Source organism: Scheffersomyces xylosifermentans, assembly GCF_036884685.1.
Source record: "Scheffersomyces xylosifermentans strain CBS 12540 chromosome Unknown RJT20scaffold_2, whole genome shotgun sequence".
Classification (NCBI taxonomy): Eukaryota; Fungi; Ascomycota; class Pichiomycetes; order Serinales; family Debaryomycetaceae; genus Scheffersomyces; species Scheffersomyces xylosifermentans.
In genome coordinates this window covers 2,533,770-2,551,339 of record NW_027042940.1, presented here as the reverse complement: position 1 = coordinate 2,551,339, position 17,570 = coordinate 2,533,770, and the positions used below count along the sequence as shown (strand labels likewise).

Sequence of the window (17,570 nt, the reverse complement as noted above, 5' to 3'; positions counted from 1 at the left end):
AGATCCCGTTCTCTGAGCCACTACAGGATGGTGAAGTTTTAGTGTAACTTTTTAGTATCTTTGAAGGAATAAAATAATTCCATAATTAGATCTATCTGGCATAAACAAAGAGATCAAAATATTGATTTGAATACATCATTAAAAACCCCTTGAATTAGTTAATCCATATGGCGTGTCTTTAACCCACACTGCAGACACGAGAGAGAGAATATGGGAAGAAGAGCATTCAGTTACACAGGCAGTCGCCAACTTGTGTATGAAAGACTGGGCATGATTTCAGATTTTCGTTTCGGTTACAGGATTGAACCAAGAACTTCTTGATAGATAGTGAAGGCCAAATAGAGCAATTGCTATGGAACTGAAATGGACAACCCATTATCATATTCACTATTCCATCAAAGAACCGAATGCAAAAACAGCAAGTGCAGGGTACACTCTCTTTCTCCATGAAATTTCCGAATTTGGTTAGATGTGAGGGGACCTACAGAAAGACTCTTACAATGGTATCACTGTACCCGAATAGGTGCGAGTTGTATTTGACGGAGCTGAAATCCCACAGAAAGATCCAAAAAAATATTGCTCTAGTGGGTAATTCGGGGAAGAGAATTGATGGGGGTAGACGCAAGATAGTTCTTGGTTCGAGAGATAGCACCACTTTAAGAGCCCGTGACGAGATAATATATGCGCAGGGCTAGGAAATAGTAAGCGAAGACAGATAATCAGACAACCCCAAGAGGATCTTTTCAGCCAGCACAGTTATTCCGCTCCTGTTGAGATTACATGTTACCAGGAGATTAAGGTTGCGCTGATCGTTAAGCGTTCGTTCAAACGAAGTCACGAGAAAGTTCCATATTGTTCCTTGATGTGTAATCTGGTGTTCTTTAGTGAATTTATGTACTCTGAGGCCATATTTTCTCGAAAGCGAAGTTTCGCATACGGGAATGATAGCTCCAGCTACCCAACCATTTCTGTATTTCCGAAAATACTCGAGTGAATCGTCTCTCGTGTGAATTGCCTGTTCTCCGCAAAAATGGATGCTATAGTAAGAATATAGTTGAAAATGTTGCCCTACTTGCCATTAAGGGGTGAATTCTTGTGGTTTGACAAAATTTTTACCGCGCTACCTATTGCCTAACTCTGTACTGCCATCCCCAGGTAGCTATTCCTCTTGTACCAACCCAATCCCATCTCATTCCAACTTGATCTTGCCCTTGCTGCTAATCCAGATGAAATCCTGTACACGCCTGCCGTAAAAATACACGCCTTCATACAATCTAATGTAAGTATCTTCGCCTATCCTGTATAGCACCGATCATCCTACATGTATCCGATTCTCCTGTACAGCGCCGCATTCCCCCCCATAGTGGGGAGATTACCACAAAGCAAAAAATAAGCACTATGATGTGTGATACTGAAATTGGCACTTACACATTTACTGCGAGACGACGAAACTCGCAGCACGGCTCAGGAGAAGCAGGCTGATCATACGTGTTTTATTGCGGTGTAGGTACAAAGCCGTCAGGGATGCAATTAAGGTTCGGGGGCTCTGTTCTGTCATACCACTGTGGGGAAATTATTTTGCTAGTGGCAGTTGCAGTGGAACCAATCACCAATCACAACTGAGAACAAGCCATGAGAGAATGCAAATACCTGGGGGCGGCGCCAGAGAACACCCGGCATACCAACATTCAGTTGTCCCACGACCAGGACAAGAAGATAATATGAGTATATTATCTGTCTAATTACCTAACCATCTAAACTATAGCCCACGCAACAGCATACATGATCCACAGCAAACACCCGCCCATTATGACGTTGTGTGTGTAGATGGGGTTTGCAGGAGTTTGCTGGGGACTCAGACACTCTGACGTTGTGGGTTTTTATTTTGCATCCCCAGAATTATTTGAATGCCCTACAAGCTACAGTTGCTCCATATCAGTGGGTGCCAGGGTTTACGAGCCCGCTAGCTGAAAACTGGTCATTTATTTAATTTTCATGTTTTTCCTCCTATATATATCCTCACTGTCCGGACCCACCTTGATCTGGGCCTGTGGTGTGGATTCCTGCAGTTTCCGTAATCACTTGACCGTAGAACCTTGACCTGAACCATCACGAACCACCAATTGCCGTTGTTCTCCCAGGGCTCTCTTTCGTACCGCAAGTCTCATTCCACACCACATCCCACTAACCGCATTAAACAGGCTTTGATCCCGCCACTGTGCTATCTTCTGGCCTGCTTGCCGCTACCAAGATTAATATTTTTTCCCTGAAAATCCAAGAGTCAGTCGGAGGAGATTGGATTACTTTCGATCCTTGAACCTTGTCACCCGCATTGTCTTTGAGCCTTTTGCCTTGCAGCGGAATATTATTCCTGGTGGGTATTATTGTGCATAGATATTAATTAGTATATTTGTATTCGTGTTTTCTTCCCCAGTTCTAACGTTAGAGCACTCAAAGCTTGAGAATAAAGAACACATAATAGAAGACAGTTTCTAATTACTTACTCGACATTGGTTGATTGTGCTATTTACTACAATTAACCACAATTAACGTTACAATCTACAATCCCATCTACCGTTGATCTTTACCCCAGCAATTGACACCCCCCAGTGGAATATTGCACCCATCATTAGCTTCACTTACTTTACACCCCAGTTCCTACGTCCTGGCTACAAGTCATCTGCTCCCCATTTTCCTTCCCCAGTTTGCTGCCAGTCTACTGAAGTCCGTTTTTTCCCTCCTTGACTTTGTACAAAAGGTGCTTGAATCCTCTGGTTCCCCTTTTGCTTGCTTTTTAGTTTTTCAATCGGCTATTTTCTTCTACTGAATTGCTTGGTTGATATATCTTTAGCCTTTTTTTTCTTCCCTTCATTTTCTTTGTTTCCTACTCATTTACTTAGCTGGACTCACAGTTTCGGTGACTGACTTTGTTCTGTGACTCTTTCTTCCGTTCCAGTCACTCACAATCACTTAGTAGTTTTCCCCTGGTGACATCATCCCACCACCCTCACGCACTTTAGCCCCAGAAGCTACCCAGATGATGACTTTATCGTTCAACGGAGAGTCCCCCACATTTGATCCCAAATCCAACTTTCCTAGCTCGCCTTCGTCGTCTTCGATGAATAATAATCCGCCCTTGTCGTTACCTTCCACCACTTCGGCGTCGGTGGCCCCCGCTCCACCTCAACTGGCCCCAGCTTTTTCTTCCCACAACATCGGCCCATCTTCAAACCCTTCATCGCTCCCCGCTACTGCACCGATGTCATCGTCTTCAACATCCAATATATGGTCCAACGTCCCCTCCACACCGAACACCAACCAGAGGAGGCCATCCAGCTACGATATCTGGTCCAATAATGCAAATAATGCCAACGCCAGCATCTGGTCTCCTAACAACCAGCCAACAGCTAATGACAATCTAGGCTCTACAAGAAGCTCATTTTCTGCAAATTTGTCTTCTCCACAACAACCACAGCAGCAACAGCAACAAAAACAACAAGAAGATACTGAATATCTGCTGCCTCCAAGAATGTTTGACGGTAGCTACGAAATGAACCCGAATCGTCAACCACACCAGGTTCACTCCCAACAAGGTTCGTCACAACTGCAACAGCAGCTGCAGCAGCTGCAGCCCAATGCCCACTACGACTTCAACCTCAGAAGACACTCGTACTCCGATGTCTACTCTTACAGCAATAATTCACAGAATTCCAATTTCGCTGGAAGCAATACTGTTGGAAATAGAGGTGGAAATAGTTCTAGTTTCAATTTCACAGAGGACCCAATCACCAACAAGAGCACTTTACAGTTGGTAAATGAATACTTTGAAAGCGACCCACACGAGAGAGTGAAAGTGACTCTTAAGTTGCTTAATGAGCGCTTTTTTGATGAAGAAAAGTACCTTAGTGATGCCTACCAATTACCCAAGTTCCCCATTGAAAATAACTTAAGAAACTACCAGTTGATCTTGGTAGGTTTCAAGGCCGGACGTATTGATGTCTTTTATTTGCCACTGAGTCCTCTGCCCGAATTAGCCAATTTGCGTGTGGGCGATCTCGTCATAGTTGAAGCAGATAGAGGCCGTGATTTGGGTAAGGTATTCAAGCTCAACATTTCCATCGATGAAGCGAGATTAATGAAACTCTTACAGTTCCAGGAGCAGCAGGCTGCACTTAATGAAAATGAGAACATTGATGGTTCTCTCTCTGTTAGAAACTTGAGTGAACACACGTCAAACAACAACGTTAGTCCTCCTACTCTTCACTTCCCCAAGTCTATTTTGTCTTTGGCGCAACCTAATGAGATCATCCAAATCTTGAACAAAAAGCAGGACGAGGAGAAGGCTTGCCGCTTGTGCCTTGCGAAGATAGCAAATGCTACAGGGGTTTTGACCAATGCTGCTAACAGTAACAATGGTGGTAATAGTAATCAGTCTGCTTCCGCGCAAGATCTTTTGCAAATGAAGCTTATTGATGCTGAGTACCAGTTTGACCGCAAGAAATTGATTTTCTACTATTCCACCTCGAAGCGTATCGACTTTAGAGACCTCGTAAGAGAATTATTTAGAATCTACAAAACCAGGATTTGGATGTGTGCTGTGATTGGGTTGCCCTATACTGTTAGGAAACAAAGTAGTACAAGTCCCTTAATGAACACTGGGTCTACTTCGATGTTTGCTCATTCGCAACAACAGCAACAGCATCAACAAGCTCCTCAGCAGCAGGCCCCTCAACAACAGCAGGCACAACAAGTTCCCACTGCAACTATTCCTCAACAGATTACATTGAACGATCCCTTCAGTAATAGCAATAATACCAATAACAGCAACAATTACATTAATGTCAATGGAGGTCCTCAACCGTACTACAATCCAGACAGGCGTTTCTCTTATCAGCCGCAACCGGTTTCTACAGGTCAGTTCCCAATGCACCCTCCTGTAGGTGCTCCCCTGCCTTCTATGGGCCCTTCGTCGTTCAATATGAATAACGATTTGATCCAGATTCCTAGACGTTTCCTCTCTGAGCAGAAAAACCTCCAGCCATTGTACCACCAACACCCTCAACAACAATCAATGCCTTATCTACCAGCAATGATGCAGCAGCAACACCCAGCACAAGGTTTTCAACAACAGAATATATACGGAAGCAATATTTATCCTATGCAAGGTGCTGGCGTTTCCTCTTCGGGGGCCCCACCATTGTCTGGATTTATGCCATTCAGACGAGACAGCGGGGATCTCAAAGAGGTCGCTGAGGAAGAAGACGTCGATTTTTCAAGTCGTTTGAATAGAGGTTATGGCAATGGCAATAGTACAGATTCCAATGGAGGCAACTCAAACTCTGGAGAGTCGTTTGTGTTGAAGTCTTTGGTTGACTCGATCAACCACTGAACTTGCGATGACAGTTACTAGAAAAGACAATGTCTTTACTAAACACCATGGCGCTTAGACTTAGAAATGACCTGCCATGCAAATTTCCGATTTTTTTAGATATGACTTATTAGCCTTAGAAAGACTAAACGATAAAACTAAAACTACAAAAAACGAACAAACGAAGATTTGTTGATGCAAAAAATTTTGGGTTATTATTATATTTGTGTTTCCTTTTTATTTCATTACTTACACTTACCACTCTGTTTTGGAGGAGATACATTTATCGGTCTACATACAATTTAATATATATATATATATAATACATACTCTAGATACTACATACCCTAGATACTACATACTCTAGAAAATAGTCTAGATACATTTATACTATTCGCATTTTGCAGCCCTGTCTATTTTTGCGCTTTCTAAAAAGCGTATCTTTCACTAACAACCCATCAATACATGGGAACAATGCTTATTTTATATATCGATTGACATATACAAAAAAAAAGTTAAATATAGTTACAAGTTACATTCTTGAATTAATATTTATATTTATTGAACACTGAAGTAAACAATAAACTAAAGAAATTGGGCTACTGCAGAGTTAAGGAGCTCTTTTTTACCTTTACTAACCTAGATCACATATTACTGACCTAATACTTGCTCCACTTCCATAAGGATTCACCTGGGTTAACCAATTCGTTATGAATCTCAGAGAAAGACAATCCCTTATCAAGGCCTTGGGCAGCAATGATTTGAAGGTAAATCAAGAAGTCACTTGGTTTAAAACCGGCAGCAATCCTCTTCTTCAAGTCCTCTAAACTTTCCTCCTTGGAAATAGTTTCTGTAACAGTCAACTTGACATTGTGGTCCTTCTCGTATCTGTTGATCACATCTTGGAAGGTAATAGTGTCACTTTGAATTCTAATGGTGTCTGGGAGTGTGGATGGGTCCTTGGTGATGATAGAAGCAACAGCGTATCCGATATCTGGCAAAGAGGAGACAGCGATCTTTGTCTCAGGGGCACCTCTTTGAACGACGGTTTTGGTGGCTGGGTCAATTCCAACGTGGCCAACAATTTCGTAGAGGAAAGCACCTGGGGCGAAGAAAAAACCGGTGATCACGTCAACAACCTTGACGCCCAGGGCTCTAAGCTTCTTGGAGTGCTCAGTCTTTGCACCCAAGAAACCTGGAGAGTATGTGTCAACTTGGATAAGATCAGTACCAAACTGAGATGGAACGTACAACTTAGGCTTGACCAAGGAAGCAAGCTTTTCTGTGGCAGCGAACAATTCTGGAGTAGGATGGACCAATTCGACAATCACATCGATACCTTTGATTTGTTCAGCAATTGCATCGATGTTAGCCTCGTCCAAAGTACCGACAACGTATTGGACTTTGTCTGTGGATGGGGTTTCCTTTCTAGTAATGGCTTTGATTGGGAATTGCAACTTGTCGTCGAACTTGCCTGATTCAAGTGCAGCAAGAAGTGGTTTTCCCAAGAAACCATTGAGACCGATAACAGCTACGGAGACCTTAGACATTGTGATGTAAATTGAGTGTTAGTGTGGAGAGTGTTTGAATTGTATGAGCAGTTCAGCTAGATGAAACTATTCGTAATGGAGTAATAATTTCAAACCTCAATTGAAACAGTAGGAATCATTCCCTTAAATAACCGTTTCGTTTTCGCAGTCAAATCAGTGTGGAGTTCCAAACTGTCCCATAGTTAACAGAGCCACCACACTTTATCACTATTGCGAACTTAGTAATCATAGACTGTACATAGGAACCATTAATCAGATCAGCAATCAACCTCAAGAATCCAATCATATGTACAGGATGAGATTGACAAAACGTACTGGTTGCGCGGTAAATTTTAGTAATGGGTTAGTAATTTTGCTAATATTGTTCCGTTCGGTTAAGATGTCATTGTACCTCAAAGAGGTGACAACTCCGACTTCGCTCTCGCTTCTTCCTTTCGTATCTTTCCACTCCTGGTGACCAGGTACACTCTCGGTACGCTTCTCGCTTGGTTCTGTATTTTCTTCATCTTCATGAGAGAAAGTCAGAGAAAATTCAGTGAGAGAGAGTTAGATTTGTGATTGAGAGTGACTTAGTAAGGAGTGAGTGAACTTTGAAAGAATGCTTATAAATATTGTCACGTGGAAATTACGTAACTACTGGTGAAAGACAGTTTATGATATCTATCTTAAGAAGAAATTGACTAGTGATTGAGAACTGCTTATGCTTATAGTTTGTGTGATTACAGAGACAGGTGAAATTTCTGAGTAAGAAGTAAAATGCAATTGTAATTCGTATTGGTGTATACAATTCTTTGTCTGCACTGGGTGCTGACTTGCTTACTGAAAAATTCTTAATATTTTTGCAATCATTGGTGAATAGTCTTATTAATGTGAAATGCTCCACACTTTTGTAAACCATGGTGATTATGAAGTGTTACATCATCTCTAATACAGTTTTATTGTAATCAATATGTATTTCGTCTTACTAATGGAGCTCCTCATGGCCCATTAGGAAGTGGTTACTCTACAAAGCATATACTGCTCAACATACAGCACTAAACGTAGAAACCGTAGGAATACCAATACGTCAAGGAACATAAAGACATCAAGGAGTCACTAATACTTCGTCCACTTCCATAAACTTTCTCCTGGATTAATCAACTCGTTTTCATTCTGACTGTAGGACATTCCTTTATCCAAACCATGGGCAGCAATGCTGTGAACATAGAAGAAAAGGTCCTCCAACTTGAAACCAGACGCAAGTTTTTCATTCATTTCTTTCGTGGTCTGCTCAATACTTATCTTCTCTGCTAGCTCCAATTTCACATTGTGGTCTTTCTCATATCTATTGATCACATCTTGGAATGAGATATTGTCACTTTGAACCTTGACAACATCAGGAATTGATTCAGGATTCAAAACCGACAAAGAAACAATTGACTTGGCAATATCTGGTACAAAAGTAATAGCAAACTTGGTGTCAAGATCACCACGTTGGACGTAAGTTCCCTTTTGTTCATCAATTCCTACAGAGCCAACCCACTCATAGAGGAAAGCTCCTGGAGATGCAAAATATGAAGTAACTAACTGCACAGTCTTTATTCCTTGTGCTCTGACTCTACGAGCATGGTCTCTTTTGAAACCTAGTACACCTGGAGCATATTGATCAACTTTCAGAGTGTCAAAACCAAACTCAGAAGGAATATATAACTTAGGTTTAACCTTTTCCACAATCCTCTCAACAACTTCGAGTAATTGAGCGTTTGCTGTAACTAAGACAGCTATGGTGTCGACGCCAGTCAAGTCTCGAGCAATTTCATCGACGTGAGCATCGTCCAAGTTAGCGACGATATACTGAAATTTGTCGTCCGATTCTGTTGGAGTCCTAGTAAGAACTTTAACGGGGAACGTCAACTTATCATCAAATGCACCAGAAGCAATAGCTTCGTGAACCGGCTTACCTAGGAATCCACCATTACCGAAAACTGCGAGAGATACTTTATTTTGTGTCATGTTGATTGAATGTTAAAACTATTTGAAGACTAGATAGAAATCAAATTGAATGATGATTTCAACACCCTTTTACATACCAATTGGTCCCGGACTTAATGAAAAGCGGTGTTAGTCCATCCGTTGCAAAATTATGGGTACAGAAGACAATTCAAATCATTTTGCCTTTGAACAATGTGCAGTTACGGATCTATCTCCAATATTATATGCAAATAGCCCGTGCTTTCCGATAGATGAAGGGTGGGGAGTCCGTGTGTCGTGGAGATCAAAGCATGGAAGGCATTTGAAGCGGAGGTAAGAAAAGTATGATAGCTTCCAATCTGGTTGGTAGGCCCATATGGCATCTTCCCCATAAAATGTAATTAGCATTATACTTAGAATATTATGTACAGTTCAATGCAGCAAAGCGACTATTTGGTTGCAACTCTTTTTTCTCAGCCAAAGCCCGAGACACGGCGATACACGGAGATTGCCTCAGGCAAGGGTTCAACTACTACCGAAGATCGATCGTTATTCGTGGCTGATTAGAACTTTCCTCATTAATAGGAGAGGAGGAGAGGGGAGAACAAGTTTATGGGAAAGGTCATCAACTTCTTCACAGAACACGTGTAGGCCTTTACGAAAATTACTAATGAGCACAGAAAAGGCATAGGTAATAAGTTTATTGATTACCATTAAATGGTAAGCAATGTACATTAATTTACTAAAATCAGTGATAGAGTTTAATACTATGACTTCAAAACCTCAGTAAACGGAGTTATATTATACCTAAATTCACTATAACAAAAAAATAACACTAAGTTGACCTTCCAAAAGAAAACAAGTAATCAGTATTTCTCCCACTTCCACAAGCTCTCATTAGGATTAACAAGCTCGTTGTGTACTTCACGAAAGTAAACACCTTTGTCCAATCCCTGGGCACTAATTGCTTGTAAGTAAAAAAATAAATCGTCATGATTGAAGCCATGAGCAAGTCTCTGTTTCAAGTCCTTTGCTGCTTCTTCTTTGCTTATTTTCTTTACTACCTTCAACTTGACGTTATGAGTGGCCTCATACCTATCAATAACATCCTGAAATGTAATCACATCGCTTTGGATTCGGACTGTGTCAGGAATCACAGAGATATCCAAAGTAACCAAAGTGAGGACTGAATTGATGATGTCTGGTATTTTTGTAATACTAAATCTGGTTTGAGGATCACCTATTTGAACAATAGTATTAGTTTTGGTGTCTATACCGACAGCACCGACCACCTCATAAAGGAAATCGCCAGGGACCGCCCACATTGAGGTAATCACATGAACAGTCTTAATACCTAAGGCACGAATTTTTTGTGAATGCAATTCTTTTTCTGGAACAAACCCTGGAGCATAGGTATCAATTTGTGCAACATCACAGCCAAACTGGGAAGGGATAAATATCTTTGGTCTGACTTTGTAGATAATCTTTTCAACAATTTCGAAAAGGTCACTGTTACTGGTTAACAATTCCAAGATAACATCTGTACCAGCTAATTTATCAGCAATCAGATCTACTGTTTCGTGTGACAATGGCTCAACAATGTATTCCACTTTACTTGTAGATGGGGTTGGTCTTCGAGTAACTGCTTTCACAGGAAATTGAAACTTGTCATCGAATCTTCCTGATTCAAGAGCTTCAATGAATGGCTTTCCTAAGTAGCCGTTGACGCCGAAAATTGCAATTGTGAGTTTAACCATGGTCAATTTCTTTAGTGTGCTGATGAAATTACCAAGGTTCACTCTATTGAATAGAATGCTTGTGTGATATTTATATCATAGACTCTGGCTGAACAAGGGGCTGCAAATGAAAGATCTAAGAAATTCTATTTGCAGCATTCTCATAAATACGCGTTGCAAAAATGACCGGAGATGACAAATGGGGATTATCCCGATGAGCCCCTTAACCAAAATTAATAAGCATTGGGATTGTTCAAACAGTAATTTTCAGAACTACTCTGCATACAATCTCCTTTGCTGCAAAATATGATGATAGGATAGCCCTTGCATGGACATCCCACGCAGATGAATTACTTTACTGAGAGGCTTATAGCGAACGGCTGGATCACTTTACTAATCAACGTATCTTTGCCGCCGCATCTGGTAGCTTTACGGGTAGAAACAAGCCATTCTTGGGTTAAATCTCGAAGTCCACACTTTGTCATCTTCTAAATAAAATGCCTCGTAGAGAGAAGAATACCACAATGAAATCAAACCCCTAAATGGATAATCACCTCAGTAGTAAGATCATAATTGAACAAGAGACAAGAAAATGGCAAGATAGAAATGAACTACATATAATTGTATAACATTGTAATATTTATCACACAAAAACTAAATGAAATGAAGATCTGCCTAAATAATTAGAACTTTCCCCACTTCCACAAGCTTTCCCGTGGGTTAACAAGTTCATTATGATTCTCAGAGTAATTCAAACCCTTATCAAGCCCTTGGGATGCAATAGCATTCAAATAATAGAAGATTTGGTTACGGTCAAATCCTTTGCTGACGCTCTCCCTGAATTCTACTAACGCATCTTCCTTACTAATGTGCTTTACCACATCAAACTTGACATTATGTGTTTGCTCGTATCTGTCAATAATGTCTTGAAAGGTCACTTCATCGCTCTCAATTCTGACGGTATCAGGAATAGTAGAAGGATCTAATGTGATCAAAGAAACAACGGAATTTCCAATATCGAACAACTTGGTAATCGAAATTTTGGTCTGCGGATCACCTCTAAAGACAACAGTCTTGCTTTCAACATCAGCACCTGCAGCACCCACCCACTCGTACAACCAAGTTCCTGGAACAGCAAATAAACCAGTGACAAAGTCAACAACTTTGATACCTTTAGCTCTCAATCTCTCAGAATGATCTTTCTTCACAGCTAAGAAACCCGGAGCGTACTCTTGAACTTGATCAATATCTGAACCGAATTGTGAAGGAAGGAACAACTTGGGCTTGACGTTGAGTACAATCTTCTCAATCACAGCGAACAAGTTTGGATCAGGAGTAATCAATTCAATGATAACATCGGTACCAGCAAGCTTTTCAGAGAGTTCTTCAACACGATCATCTTCCAAGCTACCAACGACATATTGGATTTTGTTAGTAGAAGGAGTTTCCTTTCTGGTGACGGCTTTTATTGGGAACTTCAACTTGTCGTCATATTTTCCTGATTCAATTGCTTCGAGGATTGGCTTGCCAACGAAACCGTTGAGCCCGATAATTGCGACTGAAACTTTTGACATTGTTGTGAAAGTTAATTGTTTTTTTGAATTGAAATAGAATGAACTAGTATTGAACTGGATGATTCTTGATGTTCAAAACTAATTCTTGGACCCAACAGTGAGGTTTCATGTTCCTTATATACTTCTTGATTTATAACAGGATAGTTTTGCAGTCAATTTCTCCACAGTTAGTTGCCACATTTCCACAGAAATACAGTATCATTGGCTGCAACTATCGGTAATCCCGTCAATACCAGTTGCATCCTTCCTGTATCGCTTACAGAACAGCCATCCAACTTTTGCTTACGGCCGATGCACCAAATCACAGAACTCCATTGTGTGCGACCGGATTTACGGGCTCACCCAATGGAACGCACGGCGTATGTATGGAATAATGACAGAGCACGGAAATGTGGGTTTCATGGTACTATGGACTTACTAAGAATATTGTTAGCGTTGAGCTAAGTCCACCTTTTGGTTGGTTAGAACCGCAAATGGTATACTAGCAGGTACTAGGAGGTTCTGGAGTTACTTGAAATGGAATAACCGAATTCTCTTTACGGTTGAGAGATAGCTCGGGGATAATTTCGACTGCAAAATTCGTCTCATTTAGGAGGACCATGATGTTCTAACACAGCATTAGAAAACTCAAGAAATGACAAGCGTAGTTCGGATTAACGTCTTTGTAAATTGCACGATTACAACTGGGGTATGTCTACAATGTTGTTCAAGATGACTAATAATCTATTAGGTAAACTATTGGGCAATTTAGTCTATAGACTGCCTATATAGGTAGCAAGAAGTGAAATTTTGCATCAATGCTAGCCCTTGTTCATTCTTAGGGTATTGTTACTTTCTATGAGCAAGTAAACTTTTAACTATAAATCAGTAACTTTTGTGGATTTGTAACCTTAAAAATCCTTCTCGACCATAACCCATCTGTCGTCACGGGAGTAATGCATCTTGTTGATGACCAATCTACCATTACACCAGACTTTGACACAGTTTCTGTCGTCTCCGCTGAAGATCCACTTTCCAAGCAAATCTTCCATCTTCTTGGTTCTCTTCTTATGATCTCCCTCGTGTTGAGTTGGTAATTGCCATTCAAATGTATCCACGTTGGATTCCTTAGAGTCCAAGTCGATCAATTGGACATCAAACTTCTTGCCGAGTTCAAAGGATCCCAATTTGTCTGGCATTCCAACAGCCTTAGCACCACCTTGGGTTGCCATGTAGATAGCGTCAATGATTGTTAATTTGTCTCCTTGTCTTCCAGTTTTCATTGCCAAATGGTGAGATACCAAGATACAATGTTTGATTATGCCTAAGATGCTCAGGTCAAAACCTCCACTTACATCAGTTCCAAGTGAAACGTTAATCTTATCATTGTAAAGATATTGCTTGATGGGTGCTTCTCCACTAGAGATGAAAGTATTGGAAGTTGGACAATGAGAAATCGAACACTTCTTTTCTCTGATCATCTTTCTCTCTTTCTTGGTCAAATGGATGGCATGGGCTAAGATAGTTTGAGAGTTTAACAAGTTGTGCTTGTCATAAACTGTAGCGTAGTCTTCACAATCTGGGAACATATCATGAACAAGTTCAATTTCCTTTTTGTTCTCAGAAATGTGTGTTTGAATTGGCAAATCCTGGGTAACACTTAACTTACCCAACCATTTCAACATCTTACGGGAACAGACTGGGGCAAAACGAGGGGTGATGATCGGCTTTACCAAGGTCTCTTCCGCTGGATTCAATTGAGCCATGCGCTCAATAATCTTGTTCATGGAATCAACACAGTCTTCAAACGACTCTTCGTAGTCGTGATAAGTGTCATTATGGTCCATGCATACCTTTCCGACAAAGCCTCTTTGACCAATCTCTAACAATAACTCAGCAAATAAGTTAGTTGTATGAGGATCAATGGTAGTAAAGTATGAGGCACAAGTGGTACCATTTGTCAATGTTTTCTGGATGACTTTAGAGTACACATTCTTGGCAAACTTTAACTTCTCATCATTGGAGTCAGTAAACTTGTTTTCTAATGGGAATGTGTAGTCATTTAACCAGTCCAAGAGAGGACAGTCTAACCCAATACCAATGTTTGGAAACTGGGATGCATGAATATGTGTGTCAATGAAACCTGGCATGAAGAACTTCGTAGGGTCTTGCGAGTAATCGACATAGTCAAAATGCCTGTTTCTTGAGTAATTGTTTCTGTTATTTCCTCTACGATTGTTTCCATTTCTGTGGTTATTTCTATTGTCATCTTCATCGTCGTCGTACTTTCTATTGTTAATGAAGAATTGAACAGCGGTTTGGTAATCATGTTCTTCTGGTCGGTAGTTCTTGTGAATGAAGTCAATGTCACCTGCAGCGGTTACACCAACAAGGGTATTAAAGCATATTTCCAAGTCGCCTAATGAAGGAGTATGAATAAAGGTACCATAGTATAACGTGTATGAGACGGAGCTCATTGCTTTGGGTTCTATCAAGGAAGCATTTGAAGGCATTGTTGGAAGTGTTTAGGGTAGTTTCTGAATGGTTTTGGGGGATTGGTTGGTAATTGGGGTAGTATTTACTGGCGGCTACTTCCTCTTATTTGTGGAGTGATCTGTTATGAAGTTGGAAATAGTGTAATTGAACCCTTGGTCTCTAGCTGCAACATTATAGCAACGGTCATAACATATTCAAGACGAAGGGCCCACTACTTATACGTGTTCCAACCCTTGCAGATACCCAAACGGGACCTCCGATTTCACAACCAGCGTTAACTACGGAACGCTACCCCGACCATACACTTGCTGCTGCATTGCAATCGGTGCTCCGCGGAATATCCATTAGTGAGTCCATGTAGTACCCAGTCAGAGGTGCTTGAAATGATGCTGAAAACCCTTATCATGAAACTGCAAAAGAATATCGCAACCTGTGATTTTGGCAGAGGAACTATCAAAGAACAGGTTTAAAATGTAAAACAGTGCCTGGAGACAGAATGTGAGATGATGTAAACTGCAAATAACTGGTCCGTAAATGTTTACGTTTCTGGCAGCAACTTTGCGAAACGGGACTCGCACGACCGCAAGTGAAATCGGGCTTGCGAAAATGAGAATGTGAAAATGTGTTAAGAAAATGGTAGCGGTGCTCCGAATCGGTGGCTATATACCGTCTGGGACCATTGCAAAATGGCGATACTATGAATGAATGGGTGAAGAAAGGTGTAGAGCAACCGGGCCTCCGAATTGTAATTCCAAATCAAGACAGCAATTTGGGATGAAATCGCCGGAGTAGAAATATGTCGAGAACACTGCCACCATGCATGGGTTAATGCAAGAGAACCGAAAAGACCGCCGACGAAACCATAACGCAATTAGTTCGATCGGAGTCCCGGTAGCAATTCAACTATTGCTACCATGACTTACAATTTACAAGAAAATTGCAAACGGTGACCGAATCTCTGGATGATGTTAGCCTCTTCAAGAGAGCTCAAGAAAACGTTGCCCGTACCCAAGCACTCACCGCCTTGAACAAGAGTGGTCAAGGTGTTTCTCTTGTTAAGACACAATATACCCTCGTTATTCAGACGTATAAATCATTGTACAATGAATGAACCATAAATAATCTACAGCTAGGATTATTTATTGAGTCGTTTATTATTATGATCCCATGAGTCTGCCATCCCATCTGTCAACGGGAGTATCAATTCATAAATATCCTAATTAGTCGTCTAAATCTCAATGACTTTAAACCTCTTTCTGGCCTTATCAATTGTGAAGTTAGATTCTGCTTGATGCCATCTCTCATGCAATCTACCATATCACAATACCAAATTAGGCTCGACTCCAGCACTATCATTGACCGCCTTTTTCCCAAATATTCTACCCTTTTCGTTATTCCAATGACTGAATGTTATCTTCTCCCATTCCGCTGGCTTCTCAAACCCTAATCTCTTCAATTTTGGAGAGTTCAATGGTTCAGGGTCAACGATGGATGTGCTCTTTGGCCCGGAAAAGTAAATCAAAACCAATCTTCTGTAGTTCTTCTGATCATCTGGAGGGGAAACTACCCTGTGAATGGAAGACTTGAAGTAACCTCCTATGATGAATTCCATCGCATATGCAATATTTACAATCAAAGCGTTTGGCGTATGTCCAACATATTTCCATTCGCCGGTGTAGTAATCTCTAATTTGTAATGATAAAATAGGTTGAGATGTTATAAATGTGAATCCTCCACTATCGGAGTGTCCTCTTAACCAATTCTTGCCCACCTTGGCTTCATCCTCTGGTTTCATGTTGTGGTATAGCATCTCCACCCGACTTCTCTTAATCGTTCTCTATCACACTGAAATAGTTGTCCCACAAGAAACCTTCTGGAATTTCCAAAATTATATCACACAATATGGTAATCTTTCTTAATACCACGTTGTGCAAATACCTGAAATAATCAGCTATCTCTTTTAAGTGGACTCTGGCTGGTTCAGGGTATTTGTTGATAGTCTCGTCGAAGAAAGATGGGTGCAACATTTTGTTAAAATTGTAATGGATAATTGAGTCTTCGACTCCATTTCTCATGGACCAATATCCCTTTGGCTTGTATCCTTGGCCTCTTTCGGCTCCCAAAGACTTGGTTCTGTCTTCCAAGTCTGATTTCCAAGTTCCTGCTAAATATTTGCCCTGCTCTTCTACTGGAAGCTCCAAAATGGACTGTGCAATGGCTTTCAATTCCTCAAAAGTTTGAGTGTCTATGCCATGGTTGATAAGCGAGAAGAATCCGTAAGTCGAAAGTGATTTTTCCAATGTGTCAGCAAGTTTCTTACTTGACTCGAAGTGTTCTGGTCCTTCTTTGAAGAGTGACAAATCGATAGATTCCTATTCAATGGGCTTGATTCCTGACTTTGAAGGAGGAGCCTCAATGAATGGTCTGACGTTATATTTCTTATCTACTTCCTGAGCTGTGAGTTGTGTCATGTTAGGCTGAGTTTCCACGCTTATTTCACTATTGCTATCAATCTAAACTACTATCCTACTCCAATAAAATATTGTCTCGTGCAAGGGCTTGTCTTTATAAAGGTTCCAAATCCTCACTACTACAACAAGAAAACAATTATAAACACTAAATAATATCTTAAAGTTGCCTAATTGAACTAATTGCTTCTCCTGCTTCCCCCTCGTCTACGAAATTATGCCGTTGCTCAATTATCGATCCATATCCCTTCAGCTAATAGCATTAATAGTTACAGTGGCATCTCACTCCAAAATTAGTTCCAGGGTGCAAAAATGTCAGCCGAGTTCGCAATCGCGCATTTTTAATGACAGCTGCCACAGCATATTCGAACTTCCTAATTAGTCAAGTGCACGCGGTGGGACTAACAAGCGAAAATATTTTTGGCAGCCTGTTGCAAAAACTGTACACC

The 17,570-nt window shown here is 40.8% G+C and overlaps 7 protein-coding genes across 7 annotated transcripts; 1 reads left to right on the top strand and 6 right to left on the bottom strand. All coding sequences in view use genetic code 12, as the record gives it.

Moving 5' to 3' along the window:
• Positions 1 to 3,040: 3,040 nt before the first annotated feature.
• Positions 3,041 to 5,389, top strand: RJT20DRAFT_133846 (uncharacterized protein; the record flags this gene model as incomplete). The annotated part of the gene is made up of 1 exon (XM_064918253.1): positions 3,041 to 5,389. The coding sequence occupies one exon, from the start codon at positions 3,041 to 3,043 to the stop codon at positions 5,387 to 5,389; it is 2,349 nt and encodes a 782-aa protein (XP_064776476.1).
• Positions 5,390 to 6,027: 638 nt separating this feature from the next.
• Positions 6,028 to 6,918, bottom strand: RJT20DRAFT_2946 (CIP1 protein; the record flags this gene model as incomplete). Its single annotated transcript, XM_064919588.1, has 1 exon — positions 6,028 to 6,918. One exon carries the CDS (start codon positions 6,916 to 6,918, stop codon positions 6,028 to 6,030), a length of 891 nt encoding a protein of 296 aa, XP_064776475.1.
• Positions 6,919 to 7,914: 996 nt separating this feature from the next.
• RJT20DRAFT_31482 (CIP1 protein) lies at positions 7,915 to 8,999 on the bottom strand. Its single transcript, XM_064919672.1, has one exon. It carries the CDS (start codon positions 8,908 to 8,910, stop codon positions 8,014 to 8,016), a length of 897 nt encoding a protein of 298 aa, XP_064776474.1. The 5' UTR covers positions 8,911 to 8,999; the 3' UTR covers positions 7,915 to 8,013.
• Positions 9,000 to 9,643: 644 nt separating this feature from the next.
• On the bottom strand, positions 9,644 to 10,700 carry RJT20DRAFT_126435 (2'-hydroxyisoflavone reductase). The gene has a single exon (XM_064916756.1). The coding sequence runs from the start codon at positions 10,623 to 10,625 to the stop codon at positions 9,735 to 9,737; it is 891 nt and encodes a 296-aa protein (XP_064776473.1). The 5' UTR covers positions 10,626 to 10,700; the 3' UTR covers positions 9,644 to 9,734.
• Positions 10,701 to 11,287: 587 nt separating this feature from the next.
• RJT20DRAFT_133842 (uncharacterized protein) lies at positions 11,288 to 12,178 on the bottom strand (the record flags this gene model as incomplete). The annotated part of the gene is made up of 1 exon (XM_064918252.1): positions 11,288 to 12,178. The coding sequence occupies one exon, from the start codon at positions 12,176 to 12,178 to the stop codon at positions 11,288 to 11,290; it is 891 nt and encodes a 296-aa protein (XP_064776472.1).
• An 890-nt stretch (positions 12,179 to 13,068) lies between these two features.
• On the bottom strand, positions 13,069 to 14,670 carry RJT20DRAFT_93372 (guanine deaminase; the record flags this gene model as incomplete). The annotated part of the gene is made up of 2 exons (XM_064921471.1): positions 13,069 to 14,359; positions 14,444 to 14,670. The coding sequence occupies 2 exons, from the start codon at positions 14,668 to 14,670 to the stop codon at positions 13,069 to 13,071; spliced, it is 1,518 nt and encodes a 505-aa protein (XP_064776471.1).
• A 1,211-nt stretch (positions 14,671 to 15,881) lies between these two features.
• RJT20DRAFT_147673 (uncharacterized protein) lies at positions 15,882 to 17,371 on the bottom strand (the record flags this gene model as incomplete). Its single annotated transcript, XM_064918933.1, has 4 exons — positions 17,083 to 17,371; positions 16,498 to 17,025; positions 15,981 to 16,463; positions 15,882 to 15,953 (listed from the first exon to the last, which is right to left on the bottom strand). Exons 1-4 carry the CDS (start codon positions 17,122 to 17,124, stop codon positions 15,882 to 15,884), a joined length of 1,125 nt encoding a protein of 374 aa, XP_064776470.1. The 5' UTR covers positions 17,125 to 17,371.
• Positions 17,372 to 17,570: the final 199 nt, after the last annotated feature.